General features: G+C 35.0%; 1 protein-coding gene across 2 annotated transcripts; it reads right to left on the bottom strand.

Moving 5' to 3' along the window:
- Positions 1-1,468: 1,468 nt before the first annotated feature.
- On the bottom strand, positions 1,469-25,571 carry LOC145562365 (nibrin homolog). Of its 2 annotated transcripts, none has more exons than XM_081622615.1 (15): positions 25,311-25,571; positions 22,855-22,908; positions 20,369-20,633; positions 19,803-19,891; positions 10,704-10,834; positions 9,807-9,853; positions 9,581-9,689; positions 6,584-6,670; positions 6,329-6,488; positions 4,511-4,597; positions 4,117-4,427; positions 2,674-2,735; positions 2,446-2,545; positions 2,307-2,365; positions 1,469-1,926 (listed from the first exon to the last, which is right to left on the bottom strand). In XM_081622615.1, exons 1-14 carry the CDS (start codon positions 25,345-25,347, stop codon positions 2,312-2,314), a joined length of 1,593 nt encoding a protein of 530 aa, XP_081478741.1. In that variant the 5' UTR covers positions 25,348-25,571; the 3' UTR covers positions 1,469-1,926; positions 2,307-2,311. The 2 variants fall into 2 exon arrangements, with proteins under 2 accessions (XP_081478741.1, XP_081478742.1); XM_081622616.1 differs by lacking the exon at positions 25,311-25,571 and adding an exon at positions 24,105-24,589 and having other exon boundaries at positions 1,472-1,926.
- Positions 25,572-27,334: the final 1,763 nt, after the last annotated feature.

Genomic DNA, 27,334 nt, shown 5'->3' with positions numbered 1-27,334 from the left:
TTGCACTATTTACTACTATTGTTTGACCATATAATACTGATTTATATGTTAAGCAAATTATAGTTTTGTGAAATTTTAGATTCGTCTCATAAAATACTTTCATATTATTAACTTTTTATAATTTTTACTCTTATACAATTATAGATACTTAATATATATAATGTGATTTTAGATGCGTAATTTTATGTTGCGATATTATTTGAACGGAGGAAGTATAAAATCTCACTTCCACTTCCTACCTTTTGACAGTGTTGAATTTCCTTAACAAGTCGTCCTAATAAATTTCATGATCATCAAAATTTGCCAAATACCAAAATTAAAATATACATGGATATATTCTCAACTATAAAAGACTACAAATAATATTAGTGTCACCAAAAAAGTAACATTATTAATTTAATCATCTCATAGTTACAAACTTACAATCGATCATCTCATGGTTGCAATTTCCATCTAACAGACAAAACAATTAATGGCACCAAAAATTATACAGTTTTTATTTCCATCATCTCATGTGGTTGTAATTTCCAATTGTCAAATAAAATAATTTTACAACGTCTAAACTAAAAATGGTATCTATTAACCTACACGAATATAAGAACACCATAAGAATAATTCTTTAATAAAAACATGATATAACATGAAACATTAATATAATTGAGAATACTTAACATAGTACGAGTAATGGGATACCATACAACTTCATTAGTACGTAGTACAACACACTAAGACAATTAAGATGTCTCAAACCAAACCAAGTAAGTAGTATCTTTAATCGCTTTTACAATTTCATCTTTGATTGTCGCGGAAGTACCTGAAATAAACCTAACCTGGAACTCAGTATTGTTGCATCCGGTTTTAAAAATCCCAACATATTGGCAAATTACTAATAGCAAACTTTCTAGTAGAGTTCCAATTCGGGTACCCAGGTCGGCTTTGGTTAAGACGGGTCACGTCAAGTTTATTTCAAAGTTGAATCATCCTAAATTATTGTGTTCATATGAGTCAAAATATAAATTGAGCTTTTTCGGATCAGATCGAATGAATCTGCCAGGTCAATTCTTAACACCTCTACTCTCTTGCAACACATGTTATACTTTAGTTTGTCTTCACACGAGGAAGTAGAAATGGAGCAATGTTATGTATTTGTAAATACATAACATTGATTAAAATATTTTAAAAACACATGGTAGAGAGAGAAAAGAGGAGAGAGATAGGAAGAGAGAGGTATGTAGGTTATATAGTACCATTGAATCCTCAGTGGTACTATTTATGCATAAATTTAGTATAACTGAATGCATATAAAACACCATTATGTACATACATAGTATCACTGAATATTGAGTGGTACCATTTGATCATTTAATGATATCAGAATATGCATTCGTTTGTACATATGTATAATTACATAAATGCCTTGTTATGCATTTCTACATGCATAACATTTCTCCCTTTAAAATCCCTCGTCTTCACACCACATATATTATACTACATAATAAATTAAGTTTAGTAAGTACTAACTCGGGGTTAAGTAATGTAAGAGTATACACATTTTACAGACTTCTAACATAGGCGATCATCATAACGAGCATATGGCATAATACTAGATGATCTTAGTACTTCACATATCATATTATAGCCGTATATTGACTAGAAAACTTCACAACACTTTAATTTCACATACAAAATCCTAGAATTTCCAAGCAATACCTTACATGATATTGTCATTTCTTGAAAAATGTGGAATAACTTACATCGACAAACATGGGGAGCATTAAATGACAGAAGTGTTAACATTTTACTAGCATGTCACTCTTCAACATATATGTGAGATGTTGGCAAAATCTCAACTCTCAAGTGATCCACCTGAAGATCCTCCAATGTTCTTCAAGTCTCTGTTCCTCAAGTACACTCCTTCAAGTGTTCCTTCCACACAAAATAATATGGCTTAGAGAGAAATACATACATTGTTGAATTGAGTTATTCTACATAGATATACATAGTACAACAAGCACATGTAAAGTCAGATTAGAAAAACTAGTGGTGCAAAACCATTGGGTTATAATTCATCATGCACTCCAATGATGCATAAAGATTTTGATTATTTTTTTATTTTTTTTGAAAAAAATCTATGCCTTTGTGACTAGCAATTGAATTGGTTGTGGATTACACACGCACACTAGTATTGTACTTGGAATGCAGAGGAGAGAAATAATAGTCTCCTATAAAGCCATATAGGGTACTTTTCACCCTTACTCGTAGAATTGACATTCGCCAAAAAAAAAAAAAAAAGAGATTGATCAAACCTGCGTCAATTACGACTCAGCATTTCTTGAATAGAACCAGCAACTCCACGACGCCGTCCCTAAAACCGCAAGTAATAGGATATCAACATCAGTGTGCTTAATTTACACGATAATTACATCAAGAGATTAAATAACTCACCCGTTCATTTTTGAACAAGTCCTCTGCCATTGCTTCCATCTGTTTCCTCTTTTTCTCATCCTTCACATATTCAACTACTTCCTTATCATAGTCAGAATCACTGGCATAGAGTTGCATAGCAGATATCAGATATTAAAGAACCTAGTCTTTACACTAAAAATTATAGCAAATATTCAACAATAGTCAGTAAATATATCAAATAATATGAGAAAGATCTGATGCACGTACGTATATGGATATTTTGAATATGGAACAAGGTTGCTATAGCTATTCCCAGACTGAATGTTAGTCTGCAGTCCTAACAAATAGCTAACAGTTAATAACAAATAACAAACTACCCATGACGAGAAAATATAATTGACTAATGCATAGAAATTTTTTTTAATATTGGAGTTCAGCAGCCTATCACAAATAATAAGAATTTTTTATTTATGTATGTTGTGCAAGCAAACCAAATATCGAGATCAAAACAAGAATATGAACCAGAAAAAGAAGGCACAGAATTGGTTCCTAGAAATGGTTCTTAACCACTTAATTAAAATCACTCCAATGCACTGTTCTGTTGTCCAAAGACTAAAAGTAATTCTAAAATGAACTGTTAGAAGAACAATTGACAATCATTTCAGAAAACAGAGCACAAGCATAGCCCAATATGATAATAGGGATACATGAACATCTTTTATAAGACTAAATGAGCTAAACCAAATATAGCTGACCAATCAAAGCTTCTGAAAGATCTCCCTTGTACGCATTTCTCCCTAGCCACAGCACTTAATCTTCTGAACGGCTGGGCAAAAAACTCTCCAGCTGATAACTAAAGCAAAACTTTCTTTTGCAAAATTCTAGATGCTAGCTCCTCAACAAAGAATATTTAAGTACCCAGCCAAGTTGCCTTAGCTGATTGTAAGTACATGTGTAACCACAGGGAATGGGATGTTAACCATGCATCCGCATCAAATCTCATGATTTGCTTAATTAAGAAAAATTTCACAAAACCTGCTTATGATGAATTTTGAAGCTTCAACAGCCATATCTAGGGATAATTTTCCTTCAAATTTCAAACACCACCCTTAAATTTTCATCTTTGTGGACGAGACATAGATTTAAACAAAATTCATGAGTTATCCTTCAATTTTGGGCCCGGGAATGGACCAAGTACCACAAAATTTCCCACTTTCTCTTACGACAGTGAGCATACAGCCACAGTAAAAATACTTGAATTCTTAAAGGAAGAAAGAGTGGATGGATAATCATATACTCCTAACCCCTGATCTCTCGCCTCTCCAAACCCGGAGACAGAGGACCTGTACTGTACTTACATCAGAACTGTCGTATACACCCATGGCCCCACTCTTCAATGCCTCCACCCCCTCCACACCCCTCCCACTAATCAGAAAAGGGAATAAAAAAACAAAAACAAATACAAACTTGTGTAATCATTAGTATATGAGAGAAAAGTAATAACAAGAGCATGCAGAATGCACAGGAATATGATGGATTCAGGAACTAGCCAGTATTGATATTCCATGGGTTGATCTGCCCATGTTAGAGGTAGTATACTAATATGTATGTTTAATTGATTGGAATGAAGCTTTTCAGGGGGGAGGTGGAGTGACTCACTTAGACATGCTTAAGCAAAAAAGATATAAAGCATCAACACTAATAACTTACCTTTCTAAAACGCTTGAAATTAATAACTTCACCGTCTGATACAGATTCAGAACTCACTGAGACATTTGTATTAGTATTTCTAACAATTAAATTTTGGCTATAAAGAATATCTAGGTTCCAACTTTCCAAATCATCGTTCCTGGCATTGGCTACTTCCCTCTTTGGCTCAAAAAAACTCAGAACTTTACCAACTTCTGGTGATGAAGCATCTTTATTTGCAGATTTCTTGTCAATATTCATGCAGTCAGTAGCCTCTGTTCCACTGAAATTTTTTGTATTATTCGGCATCATCAATTCTTCACATATAGCACCTATACACAGAGAACCAGTATGTTTTTTTAAATATCTGCCTCACTTTCATAACTTGCATGTCAAACAACTACATTGGCCATACTTGGATGATCTGAAGTGGCTGTTTCTGCTTCTGCATCGGAGTCTGCAACCACTGTCTCGTCGGTTGAACACGAAGAAGAGACTAATACTGCAGAAATAGTACATATCTTGGTCAAAAGCAGGCAGATTATTCTCCAAAAGGAACTTCCTTCCTTATCATTAAGGGGGAAGAAGGAATACAAATACAAACTAGTAGGCTGGTTATATTAATAAAACCATCTGTCACTTAACATGTTGCAGAAAGATTTATTAGTGGTGTGGGTAAGTACATGGTATTGAGAGTAGCATATAATTTAATATTGACGAGAGAGAAGAGAAAAGTGCATAGGGTATCTTTTTATGTTGTGGAAAGAAAAGGCAGAGGTGACCAGAGATAGTAAGCCATGCCAAAATAAGAAGTTTACAAACAAAATGAAATAATCCATACAGGAAATAGTGCAATCCTTCTAGGATGGAGAGATTAATAATCTATCTCAGTAGAATAAAGGAAATTAGCATGCAGACCATGATAATCTCGAACAGCTCAACATCATCAAAACTGTGGCCAAATAAAAATAAATAAAACCCTTCAACATCATCAAATATAGAAGGGACAACTCTTGTTGTCTGATATAGTTCATTAATTAATTCAATACATATGAAGAAATAAGGCTTTGATTGATTGATTGATTGATTGATATGAAGAAATAAACAGACATGCATACATGGTTCATCAACTGATTATATTAATACACACACCATTGTGTTCATTCAAGATAAAAATTGAAGGCAAAGATGGAAGTCGAAAGAAGTTGATTTGAGAGTTTCATGAAATGCCGATTATGGATCTTTTAAGAGAAACTGATCACATACTTCATATTTAAATCAATCTTGTTAAAATTAGGGACTCACAAATTGGCAATAACATCTTCCAAAACCCTTATCCTCCCCCCCCCCCCCCCCCCCCCCCCCCCCCCACCTTCACAAATTTATTTGGAATTCTAGATTACCTTTTAGGGTGAGATCAAACGTTTGGACCTTGACATTGGGTAGAACTAACACTTATGATATACTAATAAGGAGAAGACCAGAGATGGCTATTTTAACAAATAAGTGCATGTTGTATCATGCAAATAACGAGATTTCCTCACGCCAACTTTTTCAATGGGAAGATGGCAAGTATTTTTTGAGAAGGCAACTTTCTGTGGAAGGGACATACCAGGTTTTCCTTTGTATGGAACTGTTACAAGTTCAATTGGTGCGCTTTGGAAGGGCCAAGGAGACATGGAGTAATGCTTTTATGGAAATTCTGTGATGCCAATGGTTAGAATGGAATGGACAAATTTTCTCAAGAACAATTTTAAGTGGTGAATTGTAATAAATTAAATAACTTATTTATTTTCTTTGAGGGCAAAAACAGCGAGGGCTTTTAATAGTTACACAGCAGTAGAAGGAAACACAAAGAAATTGAGATATAGTATGTAATCCCTGTCTTAGACTGGATAGGACAACTATCCTCTGTGCTTGTTCTTATTGCAGTTGCTCATATACAAATATTTTAATCAAAAGTTTTTTTTTAAAAAAAAAAAATAAAAAATAAAAAACCCTTGAGATGAAGTTAAAACAACAAAAAGATCAAAGAAAATGAATATTCTAATTTGTATTCCTGCTAGTCAAACCCTTTGACTTCAAAAAGAACATTAACAAACTATAAAGAAAAACAAATAAGCAGAAAGGTAAAGGAATATTCAAATGAAAAATTTTACCTACTGGTTCAGATATATACACAGTAATACTTCAGTAAAGATTTCAGACAGATAATCTACAGTCAACAACTTACTAGATGAGGACATGATGATTGACGGATCAAGATACCCTGATAATACTGCAGAAATCAATTTGATCTCATTTACTTTAGACAGTGAGCTATCATTGCAGAATTTTTCAGCTGAATCAGCAGGGACTACAAGCACCAAACACTTATCGGTTTCCACTTGGTCCTGCAACACAGTATTTTTGCACAAGTTATGGGTGGGTATGGGATCCTTCATTGGTGATAAAATAAATTTTCAAAGTGCTAAACACCTCAACATACCTGGATATTATTATCAAAATCGTTTATTGAAAGAACTTTTGCACCAGCAACCTCCAACAGTGATTGCACCCTATCTTTAAATCTATACTGCAGAAAAAAAAATGAAATGGAAATTGAAAAACAAGAGGCACTTATAAATTACTTGAAATGTAATAAATTAGCACTGAGTTACCCATCTAAAGTACCCGCAAGTCAAGAACATTTCAGAAGCTCCCAGCTAAAGTACCCACAAGTCAGGAAGGTCTGAAAAGCGCCACTAGTGGGGTTCCATGAAGAATTCTTGGCTCTAAACTCTTAGGCTTGACAATCCTAAAGATCAAGAAGTTTCCTTACTACTTAAAATGAAGCCCGGTTCTTTGGAGGGTCTGATATAGTAGGTGAGGCATAAATAGTATTATGGTTGAGGTCTATGGAACATTATAGTTGAGGCCTAAGGAGTAGTATGAGAAGATTATTACTTCCTTTGCCCGGGCTCGGGCTACTATAGCTCTTCTAGCAAAGTCATACGTGAAGGAGTTTTGCCTCCTCCATCCACCCTGCCTAGCAATGTCATTTTTTTCTTTTGAAGATTTTAGATATCTTGGTCCAATACTATAAGGGACAACAACTCATTTATGAATTTCTAACTTTACTTTGTATTAGATGAATTTGATTTTTTTTTTTTTTTTTTTTTTTTTTTTTGAGGGATATTAGATGAATTTGTTCAGGACCATTCAGTTGTGTTCCAAAGGTTGTTAGGAGAAGCTAATTAGGGTTATGTTAGCACCTATAAAGGAGTAAGACAAACTTACAAATCACAAAATTTTTCCTATTATCATTCAATGAGAATTTCCATCTCTTATTGCATCTTTGTGACTGTGAGCTTCCTAATCTAAATGATTTTCTCAATCTTAAGATTGAAACTCTTGATGTCAATAAAATTAGTGATCAATAAGCTTTCCAAAGGAAAAAATCTCAAATCCCCTAATAACAAAGAGCATTCATGAAAAGTAAGTACATTTATAATATACTGATTATTTGTTGACGATGACACGTCACTACCTAATGCCAAATTTTTTTTTCTCCTATTACTGATGACTTGCATTATATATGATTTTTACCCCCGTTCCCTATCATTTTGTAAGTGGTTTAAAGTTCTTCGGAGCTATACTAACATTTCCTCTTTTTAGTGTTGCTTGTGTTTTAGTTGATTTATATACGAATTGGAGGCTTTTCTCCGGATTTCTACTACTTTGAACAATTCTTAATGAATTTGTGGGATTTGCTAGGCTAAGAATGGAGTACTTGCTGTTCAGAGTTTGATTTGAGCTACCAGATGCTATCAACAAAGTTCTATTGTTTGGACGCTCGTGAACGAGGTGCAAAATCTGACTGTTGTGAACTCTTTTGGTCACAACTTTTGAGTCGCAATTGTTAATGAGATAATTCCATTCGGGTTAGAAACTAAACTTGAAGAATTTTCCAACGATAGGTTACACATTAAATTCTGAAGAGAAATGACAAAGTCATGGCATGTTGAAGTTTGATGGAAGCCACCTGATCTGGGCAAGGTTGCTAGAGGGGGTCAAGCAAGACGTCGTACTAGCCATGTGAAGCTAGGAGAGTACTACTTTATGCTCCCAACCACCTGATTGGGTGAGCGCCCAGGGCCATTGTCCCAAGTCTTGGCAGCTCGATACTTTGACTTCTTTAAAGCAGTGTTCGAAAGCAATGCACGCCCGATTTAGCGCGAATGTTCGGGGCCCTAAGGCCTCTTGTTTTAGATCAAGTTTTATTTCTCATTTTAGCTCTCCTATAAATAGGGTAGGGAAAATTTATGTAATTAAGCTTTGATTGGGTACTTTAGTTTATTCTTAAGCTCTTTCACTTAATAGAATTTTCTCTCAAGCATTCAATTAGAACTTTAGATTCAAGTTTATATAATCATGATTTTAGAGGCATTTTTCAGATTCTTTGTTCTTTCATTGTTTGTTTTCAATTTCCAATCATTATTGGTGGTAATCATGATTTCCTTAGTTCCTAATGTATTGTTTGCTCTAATTACGTGTGAGTAGTTTCATACTAAGGCTAAGGGGATTTATGAATTTTGGAAAGAGTTAATTTCTTGTTGAATTGAATTTGAATTAGTTTATGATATCTCCCTACTATTTGCTATTATTGATTAATTAGTTGAGCAATGACCATATCTGATTGATTATGCTTGTAAATACTAAGTTAAGCGACGAGAGGTAGAAACATTGTGTTAGACTTGCGATAATAGGTGGAATGAATTTAGTAAATTGCGAGATCCTACTAGACAATGATGTTATATAGGAAATAATTGATTCGAGAGAACTTATTGACCTATATAGTTTAATATTATATCACTCTTTGAAATATTACACATGCCTTAATTGGCCTTTTTTTTTTTTTTGGTTATAGCATTTCCTTTACTACAGTTTAATATTATACCTTTCTCATCTCATGGTCTCCACCCACTCATAATTTTTTTTATATTACTTCCTCTGTTTTTTATTAGATGCATCATTTTCTGAATATGGAAGTTTCAATTTAGATGCATCACTTTCTCTTTTAGTTAATAAATTCACTCTATCTCTCTCCCTATCACATGAGCCCTCTTTATTTTCTATCTAACTCTCTCTACTCTAAAAATTGCTTAAAAAAAACAAAAAAAAAAAAAAAAAAAAAAAAAAAAAAAATCGGAGGAAATATTATTCATCCTCTCAAATCCCTTATTTCTCAATAAACTATTAACAACACTATCATCTCTGACAACTGTTTTATGCTCCAACCACCCCACTTACAATTATATTAATCAATTAAACTACCTAATATAATGTGCTGCTCACAATGTAATACTTGTAAGAAAAACGGAGGGAGTATAGGTGGGTGAAGTAGTGAAACCGTATCATAGAATTGGTTCCTTGAATTCTTGCATTTAATTACACATCAATTTTCAATCAAAATTCTAAAATGCAGTGTTCATAAGGTAATCACCTTATTTGCAGAACCCAACACAAAAGTGTATCCTTTTAAGCAATTATCACGAGTCCTAGTATCTGCTATCGATACTGATTCACCATCCAAAGTCATTGTTGGAATGTATCTGTCACCATCGGGTCAATGTACAACAATCAATTTGATATAATTGGACCTAAAGTCCTAAATCACATAAAAGTCACCATATATATAAACACAATCAGGTAGACAATTCGACACTTACTGACTGTAACTTGGGATTTCACTGTGTATCCTAGTTCCTGCAATAATCTGCAAAAAAAAGTACCAACAAAAACAAATACGAGTACAGATTTAAGTTACATCATAATCTATAATCTTCTTTTTTGGCAGAACTTCATGCACTAATCAAATCACAAAAATAAACTTGGTAATGGTAATGTCTTCGAATGTACTAGTCTCTCGTAATGTCAAGTAATCCATTTGACTCAAAAATTACAGATTTAACTGGATTTTAAAACAACAATATCCTGTGAGGATACTACACTCAGAGCTGAGTTATACGCTACAAGGATAAAAGTTTATATACTGGGATGCAATGGCTAAGGGTAATAAACATAATGTAGCTACTAAGAGATAGGATGATGGTTATAACTCCAGCTATTCTCTGATAGAAAATTTGGCATGCTTCAATTGGACCTATTAGAAGGGGGATGCAGACAGCTCCAGTGCTGGGGAAGAGAGGAGTCAAAAGTTAAAATTTCTAAGTTGATTTTATAGGATGCAATCAGCAAATCACAAGGTATAACTTCCTCTGCCCTACAATGTTTGTCATAAATTTCAAACTAGGATGTCTTAAAATAATATCAAGTTCCTACTGGTAACAAAAACATGTTAGATTTTGTGAGCAAACTACCTTTTACTTGTCCACTTTTGTGAAAGCTAATTCCTCTGTTTCTTTTAGTTAACCCTATTTTGAATCATTATAGATTCTAATGCAAATGGAATCTAACACTCTCAATAAATAAATATGAAAAAAGAAACACAAGCATGTGAGACCTTGTTTCATTCGTCTTGATGTGTAGTTTCCACAATACCAACTTATAGGTAACTGCCAAAAAAAAAAGAAAAAAAAAGAGAGAGAAAGAGAAAGCGAGCATACCTCCAGCCAAGTACTTAGTATAACAGGTTTCTTAGACAGAACGATATCAATTGCTTCCTCGGTGACAGGCATGAATGGATCCACAAGTACATGTGTGCATTCCTTAGTCCACTCATGTGAAACACAAGCACCTAAAAGAGAAGCAAATAAGTCAATCATAACGCATATGGCCCAAGAACACCTGTCAATTGACCATGCCTAGCCACAGATCATATGAACCAATATATATAACTAGGCTGATTAAAATACTTATAGTATGCAAGCAAACAATCTATCCATATAAAAAGGAGCTTTTTAGGAGCATGAAAAGCGCCACATAAGTGTGCTATGTAACAAAGCATTATTTACAAAAAGAAATTAATAACACAAACTTAGAGTTTGATGTTTAAAAATAGACTTTATGATAAATAAAAGCAAGTGTTTGATTTTTTTAATAAACCATTTTAGATAAGGAAAATTTGTCTAAGACAACCTTTTAAAAAACATTTTTTGTAAGACAACCCTTATAAATTTTTTTTTGGCAAAGTCTGACGCAAATAAAAAAAAAATGTTAAGGGCGACCAACCTCCACTTTCAGGCATTGACCCACCGGATTCCGACGTTGACTCCCACGTGGGCTGCACGGGACCCTTATTTCTCCTATTTGCACCCCTATTCCCTCCATTTTTTCACATAAAACCCCAATTCTTCAATTACACTTGTTTTCTTTCTCTCTCTCCCCTGCTCTTTAATAAATTGCTCCCAGGAGATTTCAATTCTTGCTCCCCCATTAATGCAAGGGAGTTGAAAACCTTATTGAATCGTCAACCACCTAACTGTAAGAGTTCATTTTGTTCTTTGTTTGAAAGAGGAAAGCTTTCCTTTTTTAGGTACGTTTTGCTCCATTTTTTAATTGCTTGTTCTGCCATGGCTAAACACAAAAAAACGAGTTGCATCGGGAAGAAGGAAGAAAAGGGGGACTAATTACGTCATTTTCGACAAGCCCAAGTACCAATACAGTTCTATTTTGTGATTTTTTAATCAATTTAGGGTCAAATCGAGCCATATTGGGACGTAATTTCTATGAAATGAAACCCAAATCAAAACCCTAATATTAGAAATTGACAAAATTGGAACAATTATTATGAAATTACTCACCTTAAAGCGAAGAAGATCAATCTCACCAGCTCTGAATTGTAGAATACCGCTTTTGATTTTCTAATTTGGGGAAAAAATTTCGTTGTGGATTCAACAGAATAAGAATAGGGGTTTTATGTGAAAAAAATGGAGGGAAAAGGGGTGTAATTAGGAGAAATAAGGGTCACGTGCAACCCACGTGGAAGTCAATGGAATCCCGTGGGTCAATGCCTTAAAGTGGAGGTTGGTCGCCCTTAACAAAAAAAAAATTATTCATCAGGAAAATTCGTTAAGAATAAGGCAATCTTTGCTTGGTTAGTTTAAAATAAGTCAACTTTTCAATTAACTCAGAATAAGTCAACTTTTATAATATATATTCTCTAAATGAGTCAAAACCTATTAGCTTAGAAATAACCGGTTGTTAAGGTTATGAATGACACGTGTCATTATGTGGTTGGTTCTTTTAAAAAAAATTAATTAAGAATTATTTTTTGATTAATTATTAAAAATAAAACTTTTTTCAATTAACAATAAAATAATAAAATAAATAAATAAAATAAACAAAAAATATAAAAAAATCCCAGCCACCGATTGCTAGTGCTAGCCCACCCCTTGCCAGAGGCCGGCAGCCGGCGACTACCTTTCCCCCGGTGCTGGAGACCCCACCCCCTCCCTTTCTCCATTCCCACTTCCCCATCCACTCCCCCTTCTCGTTCATCCCCCTCCCTGGGTCCCTCATCAGCCCCTCCTCCCCAATTCGACAACCCTAGTAGTCCCCATTCCCGTCATACCCCTTCCTCTTCCCGCTGTTTTGCAACCCTATATGTCCGGTTTCAGTCAAATTTGCCGGGTTTGTGGGTAGTAGGGTAGGGATAAGGGTTTCAACGGTTGTGCGGAGCTCACCATCCACCGTGAGGGTTTTCAACACCGTGAGGGAAACGAGAATGGTGAAAAGGGAGAGATGGGGTCGCCGGGCCGAGAGAGGGAGGGGGTTGGCTAGCCGCCGGCCGCTGGCAAGGTGGGGCTGGCAATGTGATTCATGAAGGGGTGGCTTAGGATATTATTTTTAAAATTTTTTAAAAACTTTTTATTTAGTAATTATAAGTATAATGTTTAATTATAGTTATACATTTAATTAAAATCAATAATTATTGTTTATTAAAAAAATGAAAAGGCATATCAGGAGAAATGAAAAGGGAATGCTATCAAGCCTTAGGAAAATGTAGGAGTGATGAAACCTTTGCAGCGTATAAGGAGGCTAAGAGTAAGGCAAAGGCAGCTGTTCGCCAAGCAAAAGAAAAGGCATATCAGGAGGTTTATGAAAAGCTTGATTCCAAGGAGGGAGAAAGGATCATTTATAAGATGGCAAAGAGAAGACAAGAGGCAAGGAAGGATATTGGCATGGTGAAGTGTGTCAAAGATAAGAACCAAATGGTCCTAGTGCAAGAGGAGGGCATCAAGGACAGGTGGAAGGGGTACTTCGATGAATTATTTAATGGAAGTAATGGAGTTGTGATAGGAGATACCTCTATGAGTGATGAAGAAATCAACATGGAGTATGTGCGAAGGATTAGGAGAGTAGAGGTGGAGATTGCACTGAGGAAGATGAAACCTAAGAAGGCGGTTGGCCCTGATGGGGTACCGATAGAGGTGTGGAGGTGTTTGGGTAAGATTGGTATTGATTGGTTAACAAACCTTTTCAACAAGATATGGACGGCTACAAGGATCCCACAAGATTGGAGGAAGAGCACCTTGGTCCCGGTTTATAAAAACAAAGGAGACGCTCAAGATTGTTCTAACTATCGAGGAATTAAGCTTATGAGCCATACTATGAAGTTGTGGGAAAGGGTGATTGAACAAAGGTTGAGGGCATGCACAAGCATTTCAGATAACCAATTTGGTTTTATGCCTGGGAGCAGTGATACAGGGAACGCGGGACGTTGAGGCGAATCGCGATCTGAGTCGTTCGTACCGAATCGCGGAACGAACGCGACCCAAATCGCTAGGGTTCGCGACTCAGTTCGTAGTCGTGGCGTTCCCTTTTTCTTCTTCAGAATTTCTGAGTCAATAGCGGCAAAAATTGAAGGTTTACAGTGTTTGATAATGGCGAGTTCGCGAGGTTGAAGATGATACAGCTGTTGAAGATGATAAAGTGAAAAAGAAAAAGTTTTCTTTCAAAAAAAAAAAAAAAAAAAAACTGAAAAAGAAAAAGTTGAGGGGGCATTACGCATGAGACAAAACTCCTTTTTGAACTTCTTACTATATTGGGGCCCTCAATATAGGAAATAGCAATATATATTCATATAAAGTTATTATTTACACCTTTTTTTAATTTACTGAGTATTTACTATGTCATTTTTTTATGCTAAACTTTACTAATGTCATTAGTCTCTAAGTCTCTAACTACTACCTACTCATTACACTAGCTTATTGGGAACTTGAAAACTGAAAAGGACAACTTGCAAGTGATTAATGTTTTAACTATTTCAAATTAATTTTTAGTTTTTCTTTATCAGATTATTATATATATATATATTAAACTACACTAAACGTTCCCGATTCACTCAATGTAGCGTTTCCCGTTTCCGTTTCCGTCCCGCGTTTCGTATCGAATTTCGTTCCTTGTATCATTGCCTGGGAGATCTACTATGGAGGCAATCCATTTGATAAGACAAATGATGGAGTTTTATAGGGTAAAGAAGAAAGATCTTCATATGGTCTTTATTGATTTAGAGAAGGCATATGACAAGGTGCCAAGAGAGATACTTTGGTGGGCAATGTTGAAGAAAGGTATCCCACGAAGGTATGTAGACCTAGTTAAGGATATGTATCGGGATGTGTCAACAAATGTGAGGACATGCGGAGGGTTGACAAAAGATTTCCCTATTACAATCGGATTGCATCAAGGGTCTGCATTAAGCCCTTTTCTTTTTGCAACGGTTCTAGACGAATTAACTAGACCAATTCAAGATGAGGTTCCATGGTGTATGCTGTTCGCAGATGATATCGTTTTGGTGGATGAGACTAAGGATGGGGTTAATGTCAAGTTGGAGCAATGGAGGCAAAGGTTGGAATCTAGAGGGTTTAAGCTAAGTCGGAGTAAGACTGAATATTTGGTATGTCGTTTTGGCACTCAGAGGGGGACAAGCAATGAAGTGGTGAGTTTGGATGGAAAGGATTTGACCATGAGTGAATGTTTTAAGTACCTAGGGTCGATCATCCAGAAGAATGGTGACATTGATCAAGACGTGACCCACGGGATTAAGTCAGGGTGGCTTAAATGGAGAGCGGCCACGGGAGTGCTATGCGACCGCAGCATTCCCTTAAAGTTGAAGGGAAAATTCTACAGGACTGCCATAAGACCAGTGTTGCTCTATGGTACAGAATGTTGGGCTTCTAAGAAAGAGCATATTAAAAAGATGGAGGTTACGGAAATGCGCATGTTAAGGTGGATGTGTGGAAACACTTTAAGAGATAGAATCAGAAATGAGGTTATTCGCAAGAAAGTAGGTGTGGCGGGCATTGTAGATAAATTAAGGGAAAATCGTCTGCGTTGGTTTGGACATGTAAGACGGAGACCCGAGGGTGCACCGGTGCGAAGAGTGGAAGAGTGGGACCATGGAGGGATTAAACGAGGAAGAGGGAGACCAAAGATGACTTGGTTGGAAGGAGTGAGGAAGGATATGAAGTGCATGGATTTACGTGAGGATGAAGTTTTGGATCGTAAGGGATGGAGGAGAAAGATTTATGTTGATGACTACACGGAATAATCAAATTTGGTTCATGTTAGCCGACCCCACTTTTGGGATTAAGGCTTTGATTGATTGATTGATTGATTGATTAAAAAAATGACTTGTTTGGTAGGTTGTAGGTCATTTGACCTATTAAATAAAATACGTCTTAAAAGTCGACTTATTATGAGTTAATCGAAAAGTGGACTTATATTGAGCTAACCACGCAAAGGTTGGCTTATTTTTGACAAATTTTCCAATTGAATATAACTTTAAAATATTATATTTTACATACAATAAAAAAAAATAAAAATAAAAATATAAAAAAAAAAAAAACCTTGAAAAAAAAAAAATTGAGCAAGCATTACAAGAGATCGAAGTATAGCGAAGAGGAGATGAAATTGGCTCTTGGCCAGATGCATCCTATCAAGTCATGTGGTAGGTACTCTAAGTGAAATTTCATAAATCGCACTCATACGCACCTAAACATGATCGAGATCACGTTTGATGTGCTACATTTCATCTTTGTGCCACACCAGTTGCTGACAAAGTGGAAAAGAGGATAATAATTTAGAATTAACCTTTGATGTGTGGATTCCTCTTTGCAAATTTGCCTCTATAGGAGATCTAGAGCCGCAAATGATGCTCCTCTACGATTAGTCTACCGGCTTGAATAAATCCTCCACTAATGCTAGTTGGACGAGAAATCTCTTCCTCTTTCTTAGAGTATATTAGGCCAGGTAGAGAGAGAAAGTTGAGAGGGGATAGATTACGTTATATCTTTAGGAGAGACGTACTATATACTATATTTTCCAAGGCCCTAAATGAGATTAATCAATATTATATTAATTAGGTCAAGCTCTCCCTTCTTGCCTTCTCTTTGGCAAGCCACCCTAAGTCCCTTAATTGGCTTCGAGTTTCTTTATTTGATCCAAACATTATGTGTGAACTTATAAGATCCATTTAGGTGGGCTACAGGTTTGTTTTATTTTAGCCCAAATGTCAATATTACACTCTAAAAAGATATATTGACAACCCAACTTGACGAACTATTATCCCCATAATAGGATCCATATAATATTAGTACATAATTGCCCGAGAACACAATTCCTTCTATCTCCCATTAATTCGAGACAAGTGTATAATCTTCAAATATCTTAAGTCTCTTAGTGTCTAATTTGATAGAATGATTTTATGTCATCCATACTAGTGCTCAAATTATTTCTTGAAATCCGAGTTCAAAATGCTAGATCAAATAATTAGCTCATAATTCATTAGAGCACAATCATGCACTTTTAGATCTAACTCTCTTCAAGAGGCCAAGACACTCATCCTATTGAATAAAAGAGTACCTATCCATTCTCGTCGTAATCAAAACTCCCACTCAAACTTTCAGCAAAACCTGATTACTGCCTTTATGGTCCCCTTTTACAGCAAGACGTTAGACTGCAACAAAGTTATACCAATCATTAAGCTAAGATAGTGTTCCACTCATGCCTTTAGAATCCACTAATATAATTACAAAGTTTCTATAGAAGTTCTAAGTAGGTCACTTCGATCATGTATCATTGTATCAACCATACATATCCATATGATTGACTGAACATCTCTATGTTCCCATAGCCCATGAAACTGCCCTATTATTCAATCTTATATGCTAATCCTTTTGAATAGGACATTTATGTCCATTTTAAAATGGATATGCAAGAACACTCTAAGAGATAGAATCAATTCGCAAGAAAGTGGATGTAAAACAGAGAACCTAAGGAACTGGTGGAAGAGTGGGATCATGAAGAGCTTAAACGAGGTAAAGGAAGACTAGAAATGACTTGGTTGGAAGGAGTTAGGAAGGATATGAAGCAAAAGGATTTGCATGAGAATGAGGTATTTAATCGTAAGGGATGGAGGAGGAAGATTTTTTTGGATGACTATATGGAATAATCACTTTTAATTCATGTTATGGATTAAGAATTTGATTGATTGACTAATATAAATACTAGGATTAAGAACTGAAATATTCCTTGAATTCAGTTCACTGATGGTGTTTCTTTCATAATATCACATATTTGACAAACCCATTGGATTTCATAAAATATTTTTGAAATTTTATTTAATACTAAACCATGATTAAATAAGAGGAATTTATTTCATATAAACATAAATAACAAAACCATGTCTTTACATCGTAAATTAGTTTGAATTCAGTTCCCTTATAGGGTTTCATTTATCAAATCACGTATTTGACAAACCAAACCCATTGAATTTCATAAAATATTTTGGACATTTTATTTATGTACTAAACCAAAATTAAATAAGAGGAATTTCATTTCATATAAACATAAATCAACAAAGTATGTCTTTACATTGTAAATTAGTTTCTCTAAACAGAATACAACTAGATGAAGCTCATGCGATGCACGATTTATTTGTATTTTTTAAAATAATTTTTTTTTGTATTTATTTGATAAAATTTATTATTTTATTTGTTATACGTAGTAATTATTTATTATTTTTATTTTAAAATAAATTGTGAATTTCCTCGCATTTATTATATATTTAGATAAAAATTTTAATCTCCAAAGATAATATTTTATATTTAATTAATTTAAACTCTAAAAAATCATTTGTTAATTTTGCTTATGTGGCATTTGAATTATTTAATTCTAAAAGAAATTACAAAGCTCTTATTTAATTAGCTATAACTAAAATTTATAATCTAGCGCGTTAAGAAATTTTAATCCTACGTGACTCTCTAAAAACTCGGGAAAAAACTCCCCTTGGGAAAATAACAAAATCACCTTTTACTAGAAAAGGGCGAAAGGGCCAATGACCTCTTGGCACTTATACATACAAATGTTTGTTGGCATATGAGTTCAAATGCAAGAGGTGGATTTAGTTAATTCATCACAGTTAATGATGATTTAAGTCAATATGGCTATATCTACTTAATGAAACATAAATCGGAATCCCTTAAAAAGTTTAAAGAGTTCCAAAATGAAGTACATAATCAACTTGGTAAGGCAATAAAAGCATTACGATCTAATCATAGTGGAGAATATTTGATCCAAGAATTCGATAATAATCTAAAGAATAATTTAACACTTTCATAATTGACTCTACTAGAACACCACAAATTAATTGGTGTGCCTAAAACCTTTTTTGACAAGTTTATTTTGGTAAATCAGAGCACTTTCACCCCAAGGCGTTTAACTATGGTCAATATTCTTATGGATTTTGAGTTATGTCATTATATGAAAATCTCACGAAATAAAGGGTTGTATGGCTATGAAGCTAGGCATGTCGAAGGCATATGTTAGGATTGAATGAAAAATTTGGAGGCGGTGTTTAATAAATTTAGGGACTTAGGGTTTAATCTAGAATGGTGTAGAAGGGTTATGGACTCCGTAAACTCAATGACATTTTAGGTCTTAAGGCTGGAGACTTCTCTAGTATAGGGAGGAGGAACCCCATCTCACTGTATTTGTTCTTTTTATGATCTGAGGTTCTTTTAAGCTTGTTAAAAGCGGAGGAATGCAACTGTCTTCATAGTATTAAAATTGCATCTCAAGCGATATTGATTAAGTAGTAGGCTCCCTAAAGATACACTATCCTGGGATTTGGAGAAATATGGCATTTATTTTGTAACGTCAGCATACAGGGCTCTCTTGGATGACAATTAAAGGTGGGCACGTCATGAAAATGGGAGTCTGCAATTGATGATCTTAAGGAGAAATTACCAAATGGTTTGCCTACCTGACATTTCTAACAATAATATCCAAATTAGGCATGGCAACTTGGCAAGCAAGATGGTACGGAAGATATCACTACATACCTAGTCCACAGAAGCAGATATGAGTAAGACAATGATAGTAGTGGAGCAGGTAGATTTTAGAAGTTATAACCAACATAGGCAGTAGAGCAATTACAGGTTTGAAAATGTACCCATCCCTTACCCACCCTATAAGGCTTATCATTACACCCATGATTTCAAAAAATAAAAAAAATAAAAAAAAAAACCACCGCATGACAATTTATTTTTGTAAAAAAGGGGGAAAAATAAATACAAAAGCATCTGAAAATGCGGTTGCACTTGATCAATCATTTCAAGTATTAAGGGAAATTAGAATGAACATATATGCAAAACACTGCAGAGGTGCAGAGGATGTAGCTAAATGTTATTTCTGCAAATTTTAAAATCATGAAAAAGGGAAGCCAACACGGAGAAAATAATGACAATAAGGATAACACTAACCTATAGATGATATTTTATCTTGTGTAAAAGGAGTTCCTTGGGAGCTTGTGAAATTGCAAAGGTAGAAATTTAGTGGGACATAAGAAAATCTGCAAAAATATTAGCAAGAGAGCAAGAGCAGTCAGTGCATCAAGAAAGATTGATTTCATGGGACCACCAATGGAATCACAAAACAAGTAAAGGAAGAGCATTAACAGGATTTTAATACAACAGAAAGATTTTCAGGTTCAATCAGAGAGCAAGTACACATAAATCAACTAAAACTAAATAAAAAAAAAAAAAAAAAACAGAAAGCTCAACTTCCTGTGAGGCTTTAAGTGTCTGCACAGCAGTGACTTTAACAATGAAAAACAGCCAAATTACCACAGCATAGCCAAAAAGTTTATGGTGGTAAAAGGTTATTCTGGACACCAGGTTGCCTTAGTTCATAACTTCATATGCAGCAGAGATCAAAGTGTGCATCAGAGAGCCTATGACTTTTTAGAGATTACTACAAACAACAAGAGGAAAAAGAAAAACAGGGGGAAAAAAAAAAAAAAAAGAATGACCATATTACTGACCAGCACCTGTATGTTAGATCTCCAGAGCCAAATTTGACCAAATCCCCATCTTTCAAATATATTTCTTTGCCTGGACAATCATGAACTTTTTCTTTCCTGCCAGAATCTTTCACAATAAATGTTCCATACTTGGAGCAATCTCTTATCCTAACTTTGGAGGAGATGCTAGATGATCTCTTCTCAGCAGGTTTCAAAGATTCCATTACATCTACAATGATCTCAGCATGTATACGTGAAACACCCCTATCATTTGTTATATTCACATCACAACCTAAAAGGGTCAAATAAACAGATATTAAGATGATGAGGCCAAAGAGCAAAGTCATTGATTGGACTTCTAAAAAAATGCATCTGACAAATTCAGAAGAAAAACACATTTTCTACCTACCATGCACAAACCAAAAACACAGATCTGAACTGTAATGCAACTGAACTTGTAAGTGTTAGGTCCAAGCAGAAAATGGAGATATCATGTTAACAACTACCCAGGAAAGAAGATGACGATCTAAGTTGCACGGAAACGGATACGGGGACAAAAACGGGTACGGATACGGGGACGGGATACGGCAAAATCAAAATTTTAAAAAAACGGGTACGGCTTGGATACGGCAAAAAATGAGCAAAATATAAATCCATGAAATATATAAAAAAAAAAAATTAAAAATAATCTATACAAACACAAATTATAGTATGGAGTACCATTTAAAACGGAAAAAGGTAAAAAAAAAAAGAAAAATACAAGTAATTGATTTCTACACCACTGACATCTATAGTGACTTCAAATAAAAAATAAAAAGAATCACATGTTGTTGTACTGTTTGTAAGATATTCCGTACTAGACTACTAACCAATATTAATCACATTATTCACGTAAATAAATAAAAAATAAAAAAAGAAATAAGAAAAAAAGAAAACAGAAGGTGCGAAGAAAGAGAAAAAAGAGAGCTAGAAGCAGAAGTGCATAACAGAGAGAGAAGAAAGAGGAACAGTAACAAGTCGAAGCCTCGTTCGCCGTTGTCGGAGTAGTCGCCACTCGCCAGTTGCCTCCGGTCACCGTAGAGGATTGAATTAAGTCGCACCTCTAAGGGAATCGTTGTTCGCAATTGTTAGGGTTTTTGAGATTTGGGGGAAATCGAAAATTAGGTTAGTAATTCACTAATTTGGGGTTTTTTTTCTGAAAATTTGGGCTGAAATCCTAAGGAAACGTCAGAAAATGAGTCACGCCGTCCCCGATACGTATCCGAGCAAGAGGCTAGCCGTCCCCAAATTGGCTTGCCGTACCACTTTCGAAGGGGACGCCTTGGGGACGTTTCCAAGCCGTACCCGTACCGTACCCGTCCCCGAAACGTTTCCGATACGGGAGACGGCTACCATCTGACGAATCCGTGCATCATTGATGACGATAGATACCTCATATCCGCATACCTAAAATCCCATGTAAATATAATTTATCAAGGTCCTTAAAAAAGCATCACCTAGTCACCACACTAAACATAAAGAGGCCAGGTGTAGGCAGACAATATACAGATTAACAGACCATACTTGCACAGGACAGAAAATACAGAGAGGACAACTTAACGCTTGTGTACGAACTTTAATCATCAGATAAAACGTAGATCTTCTACTGTGAGAAATGCAGTTAAAAAAATGTTGGGCCAGCAAACAGGCAGAATATATGAATAATTATAGCTAAAATTCAGGTTTTTAGATAACAGCCTCCAGCACTACTAACTTCAGAAACCTATTCACCAGAAATACATAAATAAAAAAGTAAAAAAGAGCATCATTTTAATGGCATATTTGCAGCTTGCCAGGAACATAAACCCAGCTCAGACTGTTTACGACCCAGAATCACCTAATTTACTTCCTCTACAAACCAGTGTTATACAAGGGTTTGAAATAATTTCGTGGAACGTCATACATGATACAGTGGTAAACTTTTGGACTGGTCTAAGTCTAACAAATCAGGTAACATATAATGTTCCCATACCCCTTATGCATACCAAAGAAAAAGGGAGCAATATATACTACTCCAATTGAACTTCTGCTGCCACATCGTGTCTGGACAGAACAAGGACAAGAGCAAAGATGACTGACCACACGGGGAGGAAAACTAGTGCAATCTACTTACATAGATTAAATTTGCTATCCCAGGAGCAATGTACAAGTATTGGGATAATAGTATATAAATCATATACATGGATCTAAAAAGTCATTACATAAAATAAGATTGACACCAAATAAGTTATTTTATTGGTCTGGTTCACAATCTTCCAATAGCATTCATTTAATTCATATAACCAGATGATTCTTGGTAAAATTACATTCAGGATATTGAAATGTTGTATCCTTTGAACCCATGTCCAAATCTTGGACAGTGTCTTTGTGTTGCAATTTGAGCCTTGATAAATTTAACATTCCAGCATTTACCATAATAACACACAAACCTAAGTCTAAATAACACAAGATGCAATGAATATTTCCAGATATACCTTTTCTTCCCACTTTGTATGTTCCCTTTGTGAATATATAGTACTTCTCCTCCCCTATAACATAAATTTGGCAAGAACAATTTGTTAGAAAAACATTATCATATATTCAAATGAAGATAATATCTTTTGGTCTCTGCCTTTTTTGTCACATGCCAGCTAAAAACATGAGATGAGTAATGACTTATACTTAGGGAATTCAATGTACTATTTTAAAATGATTTCTAAATAAACAGTATTCCTTCAAATATCTATTGCTATGTGAGAGAGCCAACAAAAGCTTAATCAAGGTAACAATGCACTATTATTCCAAAGGAACATTTTCTTTTCTCAAATTTATGTTCAATGATTGTGTCTTAATAATTAAGTATATGCAACAAGGGTGAGATCTATTCATCTAAGATTTATTTCACTTATCTGAATTTTAGAACTTAACTGTCCTTATCTAAACTTACCTGAATTTATTAGAACTTTATTTCAAAAAAAAAATAAAAAAAGAAAAAAAAAATAATTATTAGAACTTATTTTAGTCGTAAGCTGAACTTGAGTAACCCTTATTTTAAGCAATATCAAAACTTATCTAACTAATTTTTCCTACACTTATTAACCCTTATATAAACCTATTATCCTTAGTTAAAAAACAAATATGAACTTACTATCCTGAAATAAGTGAAACAAAGGTGAACAAACCAAGGCCTAAAAATTCTATTTTCTATTTCATCAAAGTGTAGCAATAATTGAAGCACTCCTAGTGCCATCAAATCATATAAAAAGCAATATAATTAAGGCCTCGTTTTAATTAAACCATGCTTACTTTCTCATATGAACTTAATAATCTCTCTTTTTCACAACAAGAAAATGAATATAAAGATTAACAGCAAAGCAATGAGAGTGTAATAGCACAGGCGGTACATATTCCAAAACATCTATCACAAATCAATTAAAATCCTCCTATTCTCCAAACCCAAACAACTCTTGAAAGCCCCAGCCAGAACTAGACCATATTGATTCCACTTACATCCTTTGCTTCACAGAATGTCCCTCCGCTGGTCAGCCAAGTGCCATAAACCATTAAAAACCCTTTAAAGTGAGTATATGAATCAACAGATGCAAATACAATGTTATCAGAAGAAATGCTAATCGTCTTATCCTTGATAAATGTCAAGCAAATAGTTGTTTATTGTTGTTCTTGGATCATAGAAAACAAGAACAAGATTGGACATGTTTGAACTTGCTTAAGCAAATAATCTTACCTCATTTTGACAGCTTTTTCATGTTTCACACAAAATAATTCAATCAATCAATCAATCAATCAAAGCCTTAATCCCAAAAGTGGGGTCGGCTAACATGAACCAAATTTGATTATTCCGTGTAGTCATCAACATAAATCTTTCTCCTCCATCCCTTACGATCCAAAACTTCATCCTCACGTAAATCCATGCACTTCATATCCTTCCTCACTCCTTCCAACCAAGTCATCTTTGGTCTCCCTTTTCCTCGTTTAATCCCTCCATGGTCCCACTCTTCCACTCTTCGCACCGGTGCACCCTCGGGTCTCCGTCTTACATGTCCAAACCAACGCAGACGATTTTCCCTTAATTTATCTACAATGCCCGCCACACCTACTTTCTTGCGAATAACCTCATTTCTGATTCTATCTCTTAAAGTGTTTCCACACATCCACCTTAACATGCGCATTTCCGTAACCTCCATCTTTTTAATATGCTCTTTCTTAGAAGCCCAACATTCTGTACCATAGAGCAACACTGGTCTTATGGCAGTCCTGTAGAATTTTCCCTTCAACTTTAAGGGAATGCTGCGGTCGCATAGCACTCCCGTGGCCGCTCTCCATTTAAGCCACCCTGACTTAATCCTGTGGGTCACGTCTTGATCAATGTCACCATTCTTCTGGATGATCGACCCTAGGTACTTAAAACATTCACTCATGGTCAAATCCTTTCCATCCAAACTCACCACTTCATTGCTTGTCCCCCTCTGAGTGCCAAAACGACATACCAAATATTCAGTCTTACTCCGACTTAGCTTAAACCCTCTAGATTCCAACCTTTGCCTCCATTGCTCCAACTTGACATTAACCCCATCCTTAGTCTCATCCACCAAAACGATATCATCTGCGAACAGCATACACCATGGAACCTCATCTTGAATTGGTCTAGTTAATTCGTCTAGAACCGTTGCAAAAAGAAAAGGGCTTAATTAAGCAGCTAAAAACTTCTAATTAGTAATTAATTGAAAATTAAACATCTTAAACAAAATTAAAAATCCAGAATCAGAATATAGTCAAAGAAAATCAATAAAACAAGTCTCTGAGCCCTTTAATTACTTAAAAATGACAACTTTCGAACAAACAATTAATGTAATCAATAAAATAAACCCTATTTAACAAAAAGCGATAAAATTAACAGCATATAGATGAACTTAAGGGCAGAATTATAAACCTGAAACTGGGTTAACAGGAAAGAACCCCCAAACCATTTGTTCCGATGAATTTCTTCAAATTTGGAGAAAAATTGCCGCGAATTTCCTCAACAATGTTAAGTTCTAAGTACTATTTCGCCAAATCATAAACTGTTTATTTCAAATTTTACTACACTACTCTCGCTTCATAGTGTCTCCCTCTTGGTTTAAAAAAAAAATAAAATAAAATAAAAAAGTACTTGTAGCCTACTAGCCTTATAGGTTACTCCGTGCATTTTGTGTTGAGCGGAATATATTTTTTGCAAATTAATTGAGTTGAGTATAAAATTAGAAAAATTTACAACAATAATCTCACCTTATTTCTCAAAATAGTCTAATCTTTTAAAAATCTGAGAATAATCCCACCTTTTAATGCTACCTTTTCAAAATGGTCTTTAACTTATTTGTAGATATATATTAGGTCAATTTAACATGTGTCTTATTTTAATTGGTCTAATGTTGTTTTACTTAAAAAATATGAAATAAAATAATTAAAACTAATCAACAAATAATTAAAAATTAATAAAGAAATAATCAAAATTAAATAAAAAAAACCCAACCTCCCCCCTCCCACACAACCTAGCCTCCCTGTCACGGTCCGGGAGTTTGGACCCCGAAACGTGCGGCGCGCTCTAGCCTTTTGGCGGCAAGAACGCGAGCCTTGAGCGGAAGAGGGGCTTGTGACGGCAAGAACGCGAGCCTTGAGCGAAAGAGGGGCTTGTGAGCACAAAGCAACACAAGCGGGCAATTAAATCAAAGGAGCACTCACGTCTATTTGGCGACGGAGTGCGGGTGGTCGGGGCTTGTGACGGCCGATAGTCCCTACGCCGGCTCCGGCAAACGTTTACCTATCCCCATTCGGCGCCCAGACTACCTCTTCCACCGGCGAGCCCCCTTTCTTTCTACCCGGACCACCCACGGCTGCCTTTAAACCACCACGAAACAACCACCCTAACCAGCAACCAATACAAACCTAACCGATACCTACCAAATATCGCAAGCATAGATCTGTAATCACATAAGGAGTAAATATGGATCATGAATTGTTGTACTCTTTTCAGATGATGCACTCTGGCATTTGGTTCACTATAGATTAAATCTAGTAACAAGTTATGTGTCTTGCAAGAAGTAAATACTTCTTGAGTTCGAGCAATGACACTACAAACTTCCGATAAAGGTTTCGCAGCGGGGATAAAGGGAAAGGGAAGGGGTCGTCAGATGGTGGGGCTTGGTCGCTCGAAATGCGCGATTCTAGGCGGCGGGTTAGATGGAGGAGGGCGGCTGCAGATAGGGGGGGAGGAGGTGGTTGGCTGGTGGTGAGGTGGTTTTTGTTTTTTGTTTTTATAAAAAAATGCTTAATCAATCAATCAATAACATAATATTAAAACAGACACCAGGAATGACACATGTCATTTTCTGGTGTCGTTTTTTCCCTCCAAAACTATTTTCCAAAAATAAAAATATTCTAACTTGCTTTTTCTTTTTATATCTTTTTTATTGACAACTTATTTAAGACAATAAAATTATATATATTTAATTTATATATTATAATAGAAACAAAAAATTCTTATTACTAAATATTATTTGATTAAAATGATTTTTTTTCTATATATTACAATCTGGAAATATTTTATTTTTTTTATTTTATACTATGCAATAATATTTTCCTACATATAACTTTGTGACGTAATTTATAATTATTTTTATTAGTCGTGTATGTAATATTCCACTATTTCTTTTAGTATGATATAATTTAATTCTTATATTAGTAATTACAAATTTTTCATCTTAATTTGCAATTTCATAATTTTGTATAATTAAATATAGTGTTACTAAAATTATCGTGCATGGCATGGGACCTAATCTAGTTTAATATAATTACTAATACTATTTTTGATAATATAGTGTTAAAAAAAATTTACTTGTTCTGTAGGTTGTAGGTCACTTGGACCATTTTGAGCAGTACTCCTAAAAGGTGGGATTATTCCCAGTTTTTTAAAAGATG

The sequence above is a fragment of the Chenopodium album genome, chromosome 10 (genome assembly GCF_948465745.1).
Source record: "Chenopodium album chromosome 10, dcCheAlbu1.1, whole genome shotgun sequence".
Classification (NCBI taxonomy): domain Eukaryota; kingdom Viridiplantae; phylum Streptophyta; class Magnoliopsida; order Caryophyllales; family Amaranthaceae; genus Chenopodium; species Chenopodium album.
This window is presented reverse-complemented; position numbering and strand designations above follow the sequence as displayed.

What these genes read in the sequence shown, in the direction of transcription:
- LOC145562365 (XM_081622615.1), bottom strand. Translation starts at nt 25,347, where the DNA reads ATGGTTTGGGGGTTCTTTCCTGTTAACCCAGTTTCAG. An exon ending in AATCATCATGTCCTCATCTA is followed by an intron (nt 4,598 to 6,328) that starts GTAAGTTGTTGA and finishes CTATTTCTGCAG; the next exon opens with TATTAGTCTCTTCTTCGTGT. An exon ending in AGCCACTTCAGATCATCCAA is followed by an intron (nt 4,428 to 4,510) that starts GTATGGCCAATG and finishes CTCTGTGTATAG; the next exon opens with GTGCTATATGTGAAGAATTG.